This window comes from Schistocerca serialis, chromosome 2, assembly GCF_023864345.2.
Source record: "Schistocerca serialis cubense isolate TAMUIC-IGC-003099 chromosome 2, iqSchSeri2.2, whole genome shotgun sequence".
Classification (NCBI taxonomy): domain Eukaryota; kingdom Metazoa; phylum Arthropoda; class Insecta; order Orthoptera; family Acrididae; genus Schistocerca; species Schistocerca serialis.
In genome coordinates, this window is record NC_064639.1 from 359,407,996 (window position 1) to 359,426,566 (window position 18,571).

Sequence of the window (18,571 nt, forward strand, 5' to 3'; positions counted from 1 at the left end):
TAAGGTAATTAAATCCTAGGAAAGTAACTGAAAATGCAGCCCTGGAAATACTCCTCATAATGACTAACTGTATTCCTTGCATATAATAATATGAACTGTTGAGAAAATAATGCCATATTTAAAACATGAAAAACAGAATGGCATTCAGGATACAATTTTTAACCTGATTTCTTGGGTGTTATGAAATAAGACAGTGCTTTGTCCTTCTGTTTTTTATTTCAATCGTGTTATGACAGCATTCAGATTCAAGCACTGTCTGTCTTGCTTCCAGTATACAAATATTATCAATCTATAACAGTTTTTTAAAGTGTCAATTGGTATAAAAGAAGATACAATGAAAATACAGATTCTATCCACTCTTACGCCTACTACAGAGGCATAGGCAAGTCAATAATGGTTTACTAACATAAATAGAAATACAAACTTTTTAACAGGTACTTACTTGACTATTTGGTAGTAAATGCTTATATGTTCAACAGTTTTTATGACCACAGTTCAAAAAACCACACTTCCCAGATCAAATATAAATTAATAAATCATATTAAGTTTTTTGGCACGTGAGATCAGTGCAGTTTTACAAAATATGTCCAGTAAATCATGATTAACATTGAAGATCAGCCAACCAGTTGCAAAACAAAGGTCAATTACCCACTGACCTAGGTTTCAGTATTTCTGAAAATATCTTCTTCAGAAGTAGTGGGGCTAATCTAAACCCACAGCTTGGGATAATTCTTGTTTTTGCCAATTTTATGTATGACAAGAGCCCTTGGCTTCAGCTAATCTAATGTACCATCATGTGATGTGACAAGGAGCTTTAGAAATATCAAAACTTAGGTCAAGGGCTAAGAAACCTTTGTTTTGCAACTTGCTGGCTGATATTTTCAACCTCTTCAGATTTACACAGTTGCTGATTTGCAGCCATTTTTAAGATCATGAATCCAATTCTTTGCATGAGAGAACTGTATTTTTTGGTATTGACATTACCATTAGCTCTTAGTGAAATGTGGAGCATTATAATTAGAGTACTATAACAAAAACCTAAGTGTTTTAAGTTAAGTACACATCATTAATTTCCAGGCTTTAGAAATATTTTAAAAATATCGAACAGTGATTATTGCATAATAAAGTTTTGCAATAAAATCAATAAGAGAAGCTTTGTCTGGTTTATTTAGGCTGCACTGATAGATTTTTAAGGCTGTGTATTTACATAGGTATCATAATTTATTTTTGTATATGATGGTACACCTCTTTGGACTTTTTCGGTAATGAACTTGAGGTTGTTTTTTGAGATTTTCTATTTTGATGGTAATGAAATTATTTGAAATTCATAAATTCTATAAAGGTTGTTTTTACAGAATAAAGGGAGCGGTAAAGAAAAAGATAACAGAGGAGAATAACTTTTATCTTAGCTAGTGCAATCTTCTGGTGGATCATGCATTAAGTACAGTGTTTTGGTGACACTAAACTGCCTTGGATCAAATTGGCATGTCAACAGCCAGATTTCTTTCATTTGCTTTCTTGTTATTCATGTTCTTGTTGATTATAATGGCACATATGGCCTGCTCTGAATACTGTAGATTTGTCACAAGTTGCATGAAGCAAATGTGTTATGTCAATAAAATTATCTTTATGGATGCAAACAAATTCAAAACATTCTGGAACCATGCTGCTCCTCGCAACAACACATTAAATTTTGGCCACAGCATCATAACCTCTTTAAAATGTGGTCTCTGAAAAAAATAATACACTGTAGGCAGGCAAAACTGAATATTGTGAACACACTGATAGAGCAACGAAGACCTAGTTAGCTCGAATGGCCTCTATACTGGATTATACCAGCAATCTAATATTAATTTCATTCAAAATGAAATTCACAGGCTGAGCTTAATCAAGTTGTAAGTTTTCTGACTGTACGTGTTTCACAGGGAGCATCTATGATGCCACTGCTATATTGCAATATGGTAAGAATGCCTAAACAGTTGCTGGTATACAACAAGTGCACAAAATATGTCATTTACAATATGGTATGCAGTAAGTCATCTGGGGCTTTATAAAATCTTAAGCTGCACTATTAATACATGGAAAAAAAATCATCTATGCAATACAGGCACAACTTAAGACCATTGTCAGCCAGGGGTTTCATATTTAGAGAACACTTACAGTAGCTTAAAATTTCCCCATTACTTCACGAAATTGCAGTTCTGCTGCATACGAAAATGACTGTGCAAGGAAAACTATCATTCCCGCAACATTACCGTCTGTAGGGCATCTTCATCGAGCACCTGAAAAATTGCCACCGCTCCATCATCGAAATTGTAAACGACGTTACCGTCAAGTGCAAGGCCTCCGTCGAAACAACGGGAGCGTATTGCGAGCCACGAAACAAAGCCGCGTGGGTTTATTCGTTTACCTTCTGGCCAGGTTTTCGTGTCTATACACTCACGCACTGTATAACACATTTTTCGTTCTTCGGGATCGAACTTCAACTGTTCCGAAAAACGTGAACACAATTCTGCTCGCGTTTCCTCTGAAACTGGCTGCTTCAATAATGATAGCAATTCACTTATGGACTGTTCAGAAATACGGTTCATACTTGCGTGCCAAGCGGTGGACCCGGTGCCTGTCGCGACACAGATTCCGGTACACTTCAGTTTCGTTCTTGATTCGCCAGCTAGCTTCAGTTCCAAGTATGACACACGAGTGGCTTGTTTTTCACCAACAAATATTTCATTAAGAGCCAATGTTGGCAGTGTCCTCCTATAAACCTTAGAATCAGCTGTTACAGTTGTTCTCTTCGGCAGAGGAGTGTCACCAGGTTCTCGCAATTGCTCTTCGTTAAGTTCAAGTGGAGCATCGAAAATGTTTTTCCCGAACAATGTTATTCGTATTCTATTTCTAAACATCCACCTGAAATCTCCATTAATGATCTTCTGCAAAGCTCCTTTGACGTCGGCAGAATATTTTTTTGGTAGGCATAGGTAACCGGCGGAACGTCTTGGATCTGAATTGAAGCCAATAACAGGCTTATAGTTGCCTTGGATTTTACTTGCAGCTAGTATGAAAGTACCATCACCACCAACAGGCACCACAACATCTGCCCATTTAAGATTTTCTTCATTGTATCCGAATCGGTTCACCACTTTGGTCGTAATTCCGCATGCTTCCACACTTTCCACTAAACGCTTTTCAAATGTTTTATGAATTTCGTAGCGACGGAGTAAATTTCCGTACTCGGAACCTCGTTTCTTTAGTACTGCTTCCAACTCAGTCTCGGTTAAATGTGGGTAACGATATTTTTCGTATTCATATCGCGATAGTTTCGTCACTATTAATGCACGCTTGAAATTAACTCTTGCCACTTCTAACGAGCGCATCGCAATGGACTGTGATTGGTAAATTCAACATGTCCCGAAATAGGGTTTCGATTGATAAAGAATTATCAATTAATGATGCATTGTGTGAAGATACATTTATTTGACTGAGTACTTCTATAATTAATAAGTGTTATATTTAATTCAGTCATTAGTTTGACTAAATATTCTTGTTTTTTGGGACAAATAAATCTTTGTGGTATGTCGTTGTGGAAAACCGGAATCTTGTACGGCTGCATTGAACTTGTACTGTCTTACGATGGGAACAGTAGTGCTCAGTGCTTATTATATGACTTGCACAGTTTCGTAAGATTTTCTGCAGCGGCTTATTGACGTCGGTAGCATATCTTAATGCAAATTGGCACATTCTGCGTTGTGGTTGCCTGGTTGGGTGTTATTACTGTTACATAATGCATACCTCAGCGTAAGTCTTAAGTGCTTTATGGTTCTGTTATAATTAGATGCAATAGTGACGAAGAATACAGTATTTATCCCTTAAGCGGTCTTGTTTTTATGATTACGAACTTATCGTTATCGGTTCCAACGTATCAACAGTACCGAGGGCTAAAGTAGTTATCTAAGCACTTCGACAACTTAATCCTACCGCTAAAACAAAAACGAAACAAATAAACTAACAGGAACGAGGCGTTAAAAATATACATTCGAATACTGTTAATCGTGTTATAATGAGAGCACACTGTGGTCTCATTACAGCACTACCACTAGTGCACTTGTACGTTAGTTTATATTTTCAAATGTTAATGCAATTGCTTTTGATGATGATATGCTTCTCTCCTTTATTGTTTTCGGCCTCCGGACGTCGTATGAAATATTAGTTTAAAGTTGTGTTTGAGAAAAAGTCCTGCAGGGGACTAAATATAGAAGTAGCAAAGTAATTTGCACAGATGGCAGTAAAACCTATTGATAGAAACGTTGAGAATAATGTCATAGGTAAGAGAAGGACACAGTAGCCCAAGTGCAGGAAAGTAATATTAGTATGGGACCATGTAGCCGAAAGAGAGCATTGTTTTGCCATGTACAAACAGGATCAAGTACAGTAGTATGAACATTTATCAAAAGCAAAATGAGACATTACTTACACGTGCTAAAGTATTTTGCAGTATTGCATGGCATAAGAAGTACAGTGCTGTGCAAAAATATTTTGAACGAAAAATGTCTGTGTATCTTTTGTGTTTTATACTTTTAAGATTTCTACTGAAATTTTAAAAATTATGGCTTTTAATTTGTAAGCAAAAAGTTGTCAGTATTTTTCACTTGGTCCAGAAGTGAAACTAAATACTCACCAACATGCAAATTAATAATACCCAGGAACACAACAGTTAATTTCCTGAATAAAAAGTATGAGCACCTCACTACACCAGTCTCTCACGTGAACCAATGTATTATCCAATCTCATCTGCCCACACCTTGAGATCCTTTCACATTCATTGTCGTGTTTCAAAATCTCTGTATTTTCTCATTGAGGAACTTTGTTTGCCAACCCAGTCTCTGCAGTTATAAACCATATGCCTTTCTTCTGTAATAGTTATTGATTCTATATCTGGAGCTTAAAGGGTTCTATCGTATGCTTGTTTCGGAGCTGACAATGAGTGACATATTTTTATTGCATTTTACCACCCATGTATGAGTGTAGTTCCCTCAACATACTAAATGCTCCAGAACAGGAGGAAATTCAAAGTGACAAACTAAAAGTACCATTAAGGCTCATGCACTTAAATATACAATATCTTATAAATAAGCCCAATGTTTTGCAGACTTTTGTAAATGGTCATTCACCTCATTGTAGTTGCGTTAACCGAGCATGGACTGAAACCTGAGGAAATTATTTACACTAAACTAGATGGCTATTTCCTAGGAAATAGCTATAGCTACTGTAGACAGCATCATAAAGGTGGAGGTGTAGCAATATTTGTTAGAGAGCAGCTCAAAGTAAATAAATTAAACCATCTAGATCTGTATAATAGTGAAGGCTTGACTGATGTGACAGGCATTGAACTCCATATCAGAGGTTGCGGAAAGGGCACGGTGAAACAGAAAATTATTGGGATTTATCGTCCACCAAAATCAGAGGTAGTGTGTTTCATAGATATTTTTAGTAGAATAATGGGACACTGTGACCCAAATGAGGTAACAATACTTGGTGACTTGAATATAGAGGCAACATCTTGCAATAACCATAACAGCAGGCTAATAGATACCCTTAACTCCTATAATCTTATGAATGCAGTAAATTCAGATACAAGAGTAACTCAGTCTACTTCTAGTAGAATAGCCTACATAATACTAAGTAAAGAAGTAAAATATAGTATTAGATGCTGGAATGTGGACTTCCACTACTCAGACCACAAATGTCAATTTGTAGACTATGAACACACAAGCTTCCAAGAAATTACTCAGTTCGTAGAACATAAAAGAATGCTTAAAGAGAAAAACAATAAGCCTTTTAAAAGTAAACTAACATCTGAGGAATGGCAACTAGTTCTTCAGCAAAAAGGATCCAAATACAAATGGGCCAAATTTTATGATATTATTTTACAATATCTTAATTTTTGCTGCCCAGTGAAAGAAATTAAGAAAGTAGTAACTCACAAGCAAAATGTAAAAAACACCAGACTGACTCTTCCGGCTTACGTGATTAAACTCGGGCAAAATATTGAGGAACTAAGTGTACTACACAAGTCAACTAAATTGCAAATATTTTAGGATGTACAATCAATCTAAAAAACAATTTCAGGAACGGCTCTCAAATTTAAGAAAACCGATCCTAGATAAGGAAATAGCTCAGTCAAGAAATATAGGGAAGACTTCATGGAATAAATAAATAGATATTGCAAAGCTACCCATAAGTTAGATACTCAAGTTGACAGAATCCAACATGAAGGAAACCATATTAATGGTCCAGATAAAATCTGCAATATATTTAATGAATATTTTATATCTTCAGCTGTGAATCCAGTTAATAACGCAGGCCTTACTCGGGTGGTAAAGCCTTACCCTAGGCTGGAAACTGCTTTTGCATTTAAGGAAGTGAGTGTGGAGGAAACAGGAAAAATAATAAATAACTTAAAGAATAAGACCTCATCTGGATGGGATGGACTGAGCAGTTTTATAATAAAAAATGCAGTTAGGAATAATTACCCATATGATCTACAGTTGTATCAGGGAGCACACATTTCCAAATATGTTGAAGAAAAGTACAGTTAAACCTCTGCATAAAAAAGGATTGAAGGATGAGCTATCAAACTTCAGGCCCATATCACTATTACCAATTTTTGGTACAATATTTGAAATTGTTTTGTTGACACAACTTACTGATTATTTCACAAAGAATAATTTACTAGCAGAAACACAGCATCGCTTCAGAAAGCATCACAGTACCATTACAGCAATTACCAAATTTCTCCACAAGGTGTATGATGCCCTGGATGAAGGAATGCAGATAACAGGGCTATTCCTAGACCTTACTAAAGCATTTGACTCAGTGAACCATGAGCTACTATTAAGCTAACTGAAAACTTATAATATAAATGCCACATCCATTCAACTACTGATCACTTATCTAACCAATCGTAAGCAGTGTACAAAGCTGAGTTATGAAATTAATGATCAGATCAAACATTTCCAATCTAGCTATGAAACAGTAAAACAAGGTGTACCTCAGGGCTCCGTATTGGGCTCTTTCCTTTTCCTGGTCTATATTAATGATTTAGAGGTACCTCTGTACTCCCAACTAGTAAGTTATGCAGATGATACCTCACTTTTGTTCTTTTGCAAACAAACTAATGACTTGAAATTGGCAGCAACTGATGGCTTAAGTCAAATAACTACTTACTTCCATGATCAAGGTCTAAAAGTCAAACATTAGCAAATCCCAGCTATTACCATTTAATCTTGGTAATTCATACCAAACCTCTATTGATAATATAAGTGGCATCAAAAAATTAGACACTGACAAATGTAAATTTTTGGGGATATACCTAGACGAAAATCTTAGTTGGGTACACCATATCAATTTCGTATGCAATAAAATCAGCAGTTCACTGCACTTAATTAGCAAACTATCAAAATTAGTCTCTGAACAAACATTAAAAACTGCTTATTATGGGACAATATTTGCATATATTAATTATGGAATAGGGGTATGGGGATGTGGTGCTGATAGACACGTGAACAGAATCCTAACACTGCAAAAAAGAGCAATCAGGACCATGCATCGACTAGGATACAGAGGTTCATGTAGGGAAACCTTTGTACAACATAAATATCTAACAGTATATTCTCTGTATCTGTACAAATTAATAACATTCATTGTGGACCATAAAAATAATGAAACTAAGTGCTCTGATGTGCATACCCATAACACAAGACAAAAAGATTGTTTCTTAAGAAACTGAACTAAACTGAAGACAACAGATCATAGTCCTTGGATTAATGGCCAGATATGGTTTAACAAACTGCCAAGTGCTATAAGATGCCACAGAGGTGAAGTATTCAAAAGGGAATTGAAATCATTCTTAACTCTCAAATGTTTGTACTCACCAAATGAATACTGATATTAAAATGTAGCTATTCTTAAATGTAGACCTAACTCTTCTATCTATATGATGTACTATTCTGAGGTGATTGTAATATATATTATTTTTGTTACAACGTGCTGTTAATTCAAATGCCTATATTATGTAACAACTGTATGTTGCATTATGAATTACTGTACCATATATTGCCAAGTGCATCACCTGTAAGTGGCTTCTTGTACACGTGAATTGCAAATTCCTACTGTTTGTGCAAAAATTGTATAAAAATGCTATGATGTTTGGAAAAGTCACCAGTTGGTGACTATATGCAATAAAAGATAAATAAATAAAACAATAGCAACTAAAAATGTTCACAATCACAACATTTTTGTGTGTATGCAGCTTCGTGTAATTTGTATTGCCCATTTCCCTGTTCCAATAGTGCTGTGTCTTTTTAAGAAAGAAGTAGATCTTCTGCCCTAGGTTTGCTTTTTTGTCAACGTTCTTTTGCAAAGAGCAGAAACACATTACTCTCAATGTGTTTCCCCTCCCATCAGCAGTCAATCTCCTCAGAGGGCATTTTCCAATTAAAATCATTCATGAGTCATACTTTACAAGACTACAAGAGCTTCTCTTATTTGAAAAAGAAAACTGAAAGTGTGAACATGAGACACAGTTTGCAGTCTGGTGCATCTGTTATCAGTTAGTTGAGTGGAGAGTAGCTCATAATTGTAAATAAATGAAAGGTATAAGTATGACCTGTTCGAATTAAGTTGCTTTACGACAATTCACACGACAAAGACTCAGGTAATGTGTTGAAAATGAACATTGTGTTCAAAATTAGTCACCAATAAATTTGAGTGTAACACAACTAAAACAGAAAATAAAAAAAACTGACGAGGTCAACACTAATCCTTCCACTGATGTCATGTTGGAATTCCATAACTATTTCTCTTCTTCCACTGCCAACAGAGATTTTCATCAACAAAGCTTGATTGAAACTCATCTTTTCTTAGTAATGACAGTCATTCAAGTGTAAAAATATTAGCAAGAAATTTTGCTGTTAAACTTTGAGATCTTTTCATGTGCATGATCGTAGTTGCTTTTATACATCATCATATATTTTTCTTGATTTACCATTGATACACCTGATTTCACTTTTTTTAAACATACCAGTAGACACATGTATAAAATACCTATTCTTTTTACTAAATTCTTGTCCCACTGAAGGAACCTTCAGGGAGGTAGCCCCCTTGGAGGGCATTCAGTTTGTCTTTTCTCAATTACAATGTCTGGCGTTTTTGTGAAACAAAGGGAATTTACGTCATGTCTGGTGATGGCATGTATTCTCTGTGGTTTATTTTTATTTGGCCCAGTAAATAACTTTTAGTGCTTTGTTTGTACATATGATAAAGAAAAAGCCAGGGATAACATAATTAACTGTTGATTATAGTAGTTATTAAGTCAGACTACATAGTCTACACAATCAGAATACATAATAATATAAAGTGATACGCTAAACTGTTTGTATATGTGATATAGGACAAGTCAGGAATAACAATGAATTTACAATTATAGTAGCTATTAAATGGGACTACTTGAGCAACACAATTAATATAAATAGTAATATAAAGTGACATACTGGTAATTATGTAATTAACAGTATTTGGTAAGTCAGGTTTACTTAGTATGACAATACAGAAATTCAGAGATAGAGCAGGAGTGGAGATCAAGCAAAAAATGTGTAATCTCAACTTTAAATGTTCTTAATGCCAATACGTGTTTTACAAGTGAAGGCATATGGTCACATAACATAACTCCAGTATGATAGGCCCTCATTTGCATAAGTTTGTACTTGTTGTATTTACGTATAGGTTAAGCTTCTGCGTACTAGCCTACTTGTCTGGACTGAATTGTCAGCAAGCCACAGATAAGTAGATCAGTACATTACATGCAGATTCATTATACTTATCAACAAGAAACAACATTAATTGTTCCATGGGGTGGGGGGTGGGGGGGCTGCTTCAGTCAGTAACAATGTTATTTTATTCATTTTGTACATATTAAGCACATGAAGTTTGCTGTAGAAATCAGCACTTGTTAAGACTGCTATAAATATGGCTCAAGTATCAGAGTGCATCATTCAGTTTGTTAGAAATGTTAAAAATTCTTGTATCTGTGTAACTGACTGTAGTAACAAAGTAAATCCCTTTGCACTTGATGAGGATTCTGAGCACCTTAAAAAGTCTACAAATGTTTCAGGAAAGGATGTAAATGTAGAAAATGCAAGTTAGCATTAAAAACAAAATTTCTGAGTGTTAAGATGGAGTAACCACGAAAGTGACTAGTCCAACAACAGTAGGTAACTTACTTGCACACCCACCAGCTCAAATAAGTAACCAATTTTTTGAGGTGGCCTGCCTCTCAGAGGTACTGAAGTATACAGAAATTAAACCATTTTTGAAGGAGGTATCAAGAAGACACATGTCAATTTTTCCATTCATGTCAAAAATATTGGAAATAGTTCCTGTTGCCCAAATCCAAAATTGTATTACCAAATATGTCTTTATTCTAAACAATGTTTAGTTTGTAGTAAGGAAAATACCATGGACAATTTTGTTGATAAAAGAAACATAAAAAAGAAATAGGCTTCAGGAGGAGGCACAAAGACAGTTGATTCCATAAACCATGCTGTGCATATGTCCAAACTTGACAGATATGACACTAGGACTCTGCAGTGGCTTAAATCCTACATATGGAACAGAAAACAAAATCTAATTATCACTGTAAATGGGATAAATTATTACTCTAACTGGAAAACAATATCTCTGTGACCCACGAGGCCTCATGCTAGGACTAGAACTATTTCTGTTGTATCTGAATGATTTACCAGTAAATATCAGATCTCCTCTTGTGTATATTGCAGATGATGCTCCTGTGTTAGTGACAAATCAGGATAAAGAAAAAAAACTTCAGAAAGTTATCAGTGTTCTGAACAGCTTAGAAACTTTACAAGTATGTTGGCGGAGTGGGTTCTGAACATATGTAACACTCACATAATGCAGTCCACAAATGTTAACAAGCATTTCTTTTCTTTTACAGGAGCACTCCTCTTGTTATTGCCAGTCTGCATTTATAGTCTCACTGTTTCAACTCCATCAGTTATTTTGCTGCCCAAATAGCAAAACTTGTATATTACTATTTTCAGTGCCTCATTTCTAATCTAATTCTCACAGTATCGCAAGATTTAAATACATTATACTCCATTATCCTTGTTTTATTTTTGTTGATGCACATCTTATAATCTCTTTTCAACACACTATCAGTTCCTTTCAACTGATCATCCAGGACCTTTGCCATCTCACGGAATTATGGTGTCATTGGCAAGCCTGAAAACTCTCATTGCTTTTTCCTGAACATTAGGTCCCTCTCTAAATTGTAACATGGGATATGGGCTACAACATTGTCTCACTCCCTTCTCTATTTCTGCTTCCTTTTCAATCCCTTTGACTCTTATAGCGTAGTGTAGATGAATTATAAAATCTGTTGCATATTGTATTTTATCCCTACTACCTTAAAATTGCAAATAGTGTATTCCTGTCAAAACCGTCAAAAGTTTTCTCTAAATTTACAAATGCTATAAAAATAGATTTGCCTTTGTTCAGTCTGTCATCTAAGACAACTTGTAGGGTCATGGTTGCCTCACATGCCTCTCTGGAACCCAAATTAATTGGTCTCCACCAGTTTTCCCTTTCTTCTACAGATGATTTATATCAGTATTTTGCTACCATGATGTATTAAACTAATGGTTCAGTAATATTTACATTTGTCAGCATATGTTCTTTGAAACTGGAACTATTACATTATTCTTGAAGCCTACCGGTATTTGCCACTATCATAAATCTTAAATATCAGGTAGAACATTTGGCCATGAAATGTTCTCTTAAAGATCTCCATCATTTTGAGGGAATTTAGTTTACTTTTGCCTGCTTCATTTGCTAGATTTTTATATTTTCTCCTTTCATTAATTAAATTCAATGTCTCATATGTATTTCAAGGATTTCTGCTGGATCTTTCTCTTTGCCTATTAGATCTATGCTGGCTTCACTATTTCATCTCTCAAATCTGACCCATCTCCTTAATTTCATTCCTTTCTGTGATTTCATCACTTTTAATCTGCATGGTCAGAATCCACGTCAGCCCCTTTAATGTATTACAGTTCGAAATCTATTTTTAAAATCTTTGTCTGACCATCTTACAATCCATATGAAACCTTTGAGAACCTTCAGGTTTCTTCCATATATAGAACCATTTTTCTCGATTCTCAAACTAATTTTTACTCCACCAGGTTGGTTCTTTCATTCTTTTCCTCCAGTTGTCCTATTTTTTCTTCTCTTCCTTTTCCTCTTATGAAGTTCCTGACATCTGCCACAATTAAATTTTTGTCTTCCTTAATGTTTTGAATTGCAAAGGAAAGTGTGATAAAGAGATAAGACTACAAATCATTTTTGGCCGAGCCGCAATGGTCAAACTCACTAAGATATGGCAGAATCGGGCAATATCCAAGACAACGAAGATGCACTTGGTAGAAGCATTGGTGTTTCCTGTATTCTTATTCTGATGTGAGACCTGGACTGTGAAAGGTAGTGATAAGAGCCGCATTGATGCTACGTGTACTGTGGCCACAAGAAAGAACAAATGTTTCAAAAACAGAACAACTTAAAATCACAAGGTTATCTTCTCATGTTAGCCAAAAGTACCTTCAGTTCCTTGGGCACATCTTGAGAAGTAAAGGGGATAATTTAGAGAAGATCATTGTGCAGGGAAAAATTGAGGGCAGAAGACCACGTGGGAGAGCAGCAAACAGATGGTTGGATCAAGCGAGGAAGATTATCAGCCTGCTGCTTCACGTCATGTTAAGAAAGGTCAAAGATTGGTGTGGATGGAGACATCTGTCTGAAGTTTCAACTACGTAAGAATGAATGAGGTCACGACACTAAGCAATTTGTAAAAAGATTAATAATGAATGTTTTGAATAATTTTTTTATCTCTTCATGTAAGTATTCTAACTCATCATAGGCATAGAAACTATGACTACTGTTATGGCCATTCATTTAGTATCCATCTTGGCTATGATAACCCAATTACAATATCAAACAATCCATGCTGCAATCGGTAGAACACCCAGATACATTTTTCCTAACAACAAGATTCTCCTGAGTAGCTGTCGCCTAGAGATCCACACGGGGAACAGTTTTATGTCCAGAATGATGCCGTCATCAATTAAACTGTATAACAGATCTGCAGGTCCCGTTGCTTTCAGCTCTTTGCAGGACCAACTTGTAAGACTTATTTGTTAATGTTACAAGGACACATAAATCAGATTGTTCCTGCTGCAATTCCTGAAAAACCTGCTGCCTTTATTTTGATGCTATGAATTAGTCTTCTCTCTCCACAGATACATCTTGAATGCGGTTGTGCCTATGATACAGCTATCTGCATCCTTAAGTCATGCAGGCCACCCACAATGGCAAGTGCATGGTTCATGGGACAGTCATCCCTGTACATGTTGTTGTCCATTAAAACAACAACATCAGGAAAGATAGCAAATAACAAAATTTTACTTATTGTGCATACACAGTATAAAAAGAATAATACACAATTAAATTTGTAAGTGATTAGAGTTTTACAGGGTGTGAAATTTAGCCAACAGTTTCCACCTCTGGCTGCCACAACAGCTCTGACTTGGCTGAGCTTGGGTTACAGATTACAGGTAAGTCTCTCCATTCTGCATCAACTGTACACCAGAGTTCACCAGTTGTAGTGGCTGGCAAGGGGTGGCATGCTAATCTCTCAGAAACTCATAACCAGATGTTTTCTGTTGTATCCATAGTGAGATAGCTAGTAAACAGAAATAGACATCTTGAAAAAGGTAACACAATGATAAGTTTGTTTACATTATGTTCAAGTAATAATTGAGTTATACATAACTTTGAATGCTATAGTTCTTCTATGGTTTAGAGTTATACACAATGAGAACAATGTTCTTGATAGCAACAAAATGGTCTTGAATGCTGATTCACATATACATGTCTGAATATTAATAATCCTTAATAGCATTGTGCTACTTCGATGTAATGATCCTCACTGCAGTTTTCTGCACTAATCTCCCTAAGTCTTTGGAAGAATTGTTAAAATTCCATCTTTTGCATAGCTATGAGTGGCACTTGAGGTTGGCAGAGATGCTGATGATACCGGATTCTCATTGGGTGTGAGATCTTAATGTGCTGGATCAAGGCAATTCCCTGTATCAGGGTGGGAACAGTACAGGCAACATATGGTCTTGCAGTATCTTGTAGAAAGATAATGTCACAGAAACCTCAAAAGTATGGCGAAGCCACCTGACTTACAATATCAGTAACGTAATGGCTGATGTCCAATTTACCAGATATGAGAACCAGAGGTGACTGGTGTACCCAATACCATAACATTGGGTTCTGGGCCCATCTGACAATGACAAAATGCAATCTGTCAACATTCATTCTCTTCAGACTCTCTACACACGGATATGTCCATTGTGATGCTGTATGAAGAACTGGGATTCATCTGAAAAGACTACTTTGTTGCCACTCCTGTGTCCAGCGGGGTCACACGCACCACTGTTCACACACACCTCTCTCTGCTGCTGAGTCGAGGTCAGCCACAACATTGGCCCCAGAACTCACAGCTTGTGGTAACTCAAATGTCATGCAGACACTTGTCTCACGGCAAATGAGTGCATTTCCTCACCTAAGGCATATGATGCATCTGTACAATGCTGCATGTTTGAGCACATGATATCTCTCTCTTCATGGGTACTCAGCTGCTCACCATGTGGTGCACATGAGATTCTCCATGCCACTGATAACAGCTCACCTGATGTTGTGGCTCTCCTGAATCCATCAATTCCATATTTGTGTAACAATCATGGCATGACATCAATGTGAGCAGCAATGTCTCAGAATGACAAAGCAAAATCGCAGTAGACCAAATTCTGACATGTGTTTTAGATATTTCCCCTCTTACACAAGACATAATATGATGTTCACGCAAACAGCCAAAATCAAAGTGCAATTTCAGAATGACAAAACATGCCATATGACCTTTCCTAAAATACAGAATGAAGGTGGTTTACTCCTGCGTACTTTGTGCAATTTAACTGGAACACTAATCATTTACATAGCCAAGCATGTAGTACATTTCATGTCAATTTGATGTTTGTTGCATTCAGTCTTCACAGTGATGCAGTTTTAATGGCCAGCAGTCCATTAATCAAATTACTAAATTCTTTGTCCTCCAGAAAGTAATCATTTAAGGAACAATCAAACAGTGGAAATTCCAGGGTGTAATCTCAACAATGTAAGGAAAAACAGGTTACTACTTATTGTAAGGATGACATGTTACATTGGAGACAGTCACAATTGAGACACATACACATTAGCTTTTGGCCACAGGTTTCATCAGAAAAAGAAACACACACCAACAAGCACACTTCACACACACGTAACTGTCAACTCTGGCAGTATTGTAGCCGGAGATGAAGGTCGTGTGCGTGAGGTTTGCTTGCTTGTGTGAATGAATGTATGTGTGTGTGTTTCTCTTTCTTTCTTTGATGAAGGCTGTGGCAGAAGGCTAAAGCGTAAGTTTCTTTTAGTTGTGCCTGTCTGCAGCTTAAAGTATTATCTTTACAATAAGCAGTAATCTGTCTTTTCCTTACATTGTTGTTTCAGGAAAATTATTTTGTCCTTGTACAGAACACAATAAACAAAGAAACTGTTATGCTTCCTACCCACTGACTTGAGCTAAATTGTCAGATTCTACAATTTATGGGATTGAAGACTTATAATAAATTAAAAGGCAATAAGTTACTACACATGTTGTTAACTGAGTTAGTGATATAGAGATGCTTTTACTCATTGCAACAATTCATGAAAGTTTAGCTGATAACTTGCACTGGACAAAACTTGTTACTATTCCTGTCAAGTAAACAGAGCTGTTTATTCTTAAAAATATCATTTTAATGTTACAGTATTCTTTGCTGTACAATTTTTTAAGTCTGTAGTCTAAATTTTTTACATATTATCTGCACACAAATGTAAATAAAGAATGGACCAGAAGGCAGAGGAGGATTTAACACATATATATCCTGTTTGCTATGGCTGTTTCTTTTGTTACAGGTGCATATCATAACATGCTTTGGAGACTGCATGGTGAATTACACCAAGGAAGAATGACTGAAAATAGTGGAATTTTATTTTCAAAATAACAGGTCTATTACTCTGATGCAAAGAGCTTATCATAACCATTTACTAGTCAGACATGGACCTCAGCAATGATGATTTGGAAACTAATGGCACACTTGCTGTGATAAACCTTCCGCTTACTGGTAGACCATGTTCATCTCTCAGCAAAGAGAACATTGTAGGAGTTAGGGCCAGTGTCGAAGAAGAATGGGAAACATCAACATGAAGATGTTCTAGGGAATCAGGGAACCCGAACATCCTTAAGGAGAATTTTAAAACATAATTTAAACATGTACTACACAAAATACAGTTAGTGCAGGAACTGAGACCCATGGGCCATGAAGTGTGCCGAAATTTTGTAATTCACATCCAAGAATTAGCCAGAGAAAACAATGAATTTATCCTCCAAGTTATCTTGTCAGATGAGACTCATTTCCATCTGAATGATTACGTCAATAAACAGAACTGTTGGTTCTGTGTATGACAAATTTAAGGATAAATCATGAGCCCCAGGTGCACCCTATCAAGTGCACAGTTTGGTGTGGGGTGACCTCGCAGGAAGATATTTGGCCTTATTTCTTTGAAACTGATAACGGTCACAATTTGTCAATTACTAGTGAGAGCCCAAGATATGACTGATAATTTTTTATATCCTGCAGTAGAAGATCATCCCAAAATGTGGTTTCAGCGGGATGGGGCAACCTCCCATACTCCCAGAACCACAGTGAAACCTCAGAGGCAACTGTTCAGTGAGCGGAGAATTTCAATAAATTCTCATGTTAATTGGCGGCCATGTTCCCCTGTCCTTACAGCCTCTGATTACTACTTGTGAGGATACCTTAAGGAATTTGTGGACATGAACAAATTGTGTACACTTCAGCAGCATAAGGACAATATCCATGCAAACACTTGTGTATTAACCAGAATGAGATTTTCACTCTGCAGCGGAGTGTGCACTGATATGAAACTTCCTGGCACATTAAAACTGTGTGCTCGACCGAGACTCGAACTCGGGACCTTTGCCTTTTGCGGGCAAGTGCTCTAACATATTTTTCAAAGCATTATGTAATTTTCAAAATAACAGTTTGTTCTTACAATGGTCTACGAGTTGTCGGATGTCACCCAAAATTGGCAGTCCACAGTGTGAAAGCAAATGAGTACCTGAAATCCACGTCGAACGCATTGTTGACTCAAACCACAATTATACACATCTTATGAGTGAAAATATGTGCACCAGCAACTTCAAAGTTCAAGAACTTTAATGTGTAAAAACTTTCGCATGATTACAGTACCTCTAATGAATTAACATTGTGACCCAATTGTGTTGTAATTAACAAGTACTGAGAAAGGTCTTTGTCATTGAAGTGAGCAATTGTTGAACATGTTGATGTTAATTATGGAATGATTTAAATGATCTAGTGCAGTGTGACTGGTTCCAATGAATTATTAAAGAACTGTGCTAAATGTGAACTGTGTCATTTTTAGATTAATGTGAACCGCCCATTTTATGCCACAGTTGAAAACTTGGCCACTATGGTCGTTCATGCTCGCCTGAAACAGCCTAATTACTGTTCAAAGTGTAAAAACTTTTCATCATAATTGATAACTGACCTGCGAATAAAAATATATGTGTTCATGTCATCTAAAATATGGTGTTGTGTGTACTTTATTTAGCAATCATCATGTAGCACTCATTTGAACTTTCAGCTTCAAGGTGATAAGTTTGGTGCTCTTGAGGCAGAGACTACAAAATTCCAATCAGTTTCATCACAAATTTTCATTGAAGAAACGTGTTGTCACAGCCAGTTTAGAATTTTGGCACCAGTGGCATCAGAATAAGAGCCCCAATCAATCTTATCCAGACTGGGCTGCTGACCAACAGGGATTAAGTAGAAACTGTAGTTTTAAAGATATGTGAATGCAGAAATATGTGGACTCTGTAATCTGGAACGTTATAGTGTACCTTGCCTATGATTAGGTAGTAAGGAACCATGCATTGAGAAAAGCATTATAAGTCATGCAAATAGTTCTGAAACTGCCCATACAGCCCAGAGTGTGTTTATGATGGAAGAAGACATCATGGCAGTATGCAGGAGATCATGCCCCTCACCTGTTCCATGGCTCAGTCTCCTGTGCCTGCCTGTAAACATTGTTTCCTCTGCCACTCATGTACTGTGTATTCCCATCGGAGTGTAACATGCCACAGGTGTGACAGAGAGGGACACCTGGAAGAGGTTACTTGTAGCAGTTCCGTTGCAGATATGCCCCAACCCATGGATGTGTACCAAGTGGCTGAAAGTACAGATTTCTCAGGACACAAACCAGCAAATTTTCTGAGATGCCCTATTGGCAAGCACCCCATGAAGCTATTCTTCGACACTGA

General features: G+C 36.5%; 1 protein-coding gene and 1 long non-coding RNA gene across 2 annotated transcripts; one reads left to right on the forward strand and one right to left on the reverse strand.

The window, feature by feature from the left end:
• Positions 1–205: 205 nt before the first annotated feature.
• LOC126457174 (NAD kinase 2, mitochondrial) lies at positions 206–3,429 on the reverse strand. Its single transcript, XM_050093260.1, has one exon. The coding sequence runs from the start codon at positions 3,372–3,374 to the stop codon at positions 2,238–2,240; it is 1,137 nt and encodes a 378-aa protein (XP_049949217.1). The 5' UTR covers positions 3,375–3,429; the 3' UTR covers positions 206–2,237.
• A 9,941-nt stretch (positions 3,430–13,370) lies between these two features.
• On the forward strand, positions 13,371–17,658 carry LOC126457177 (uncharacterized). The gene is made up of 2 exons (XR_007585441.1): positions 13,371–13,679; positions 16,123–17,658. It is a non-coding gene; the product is annotated as an uncharacterized LOC126457177 (long non-coding RNA).
• Positions 17,659–18,571: the final 913 nt, after the last annotated feature.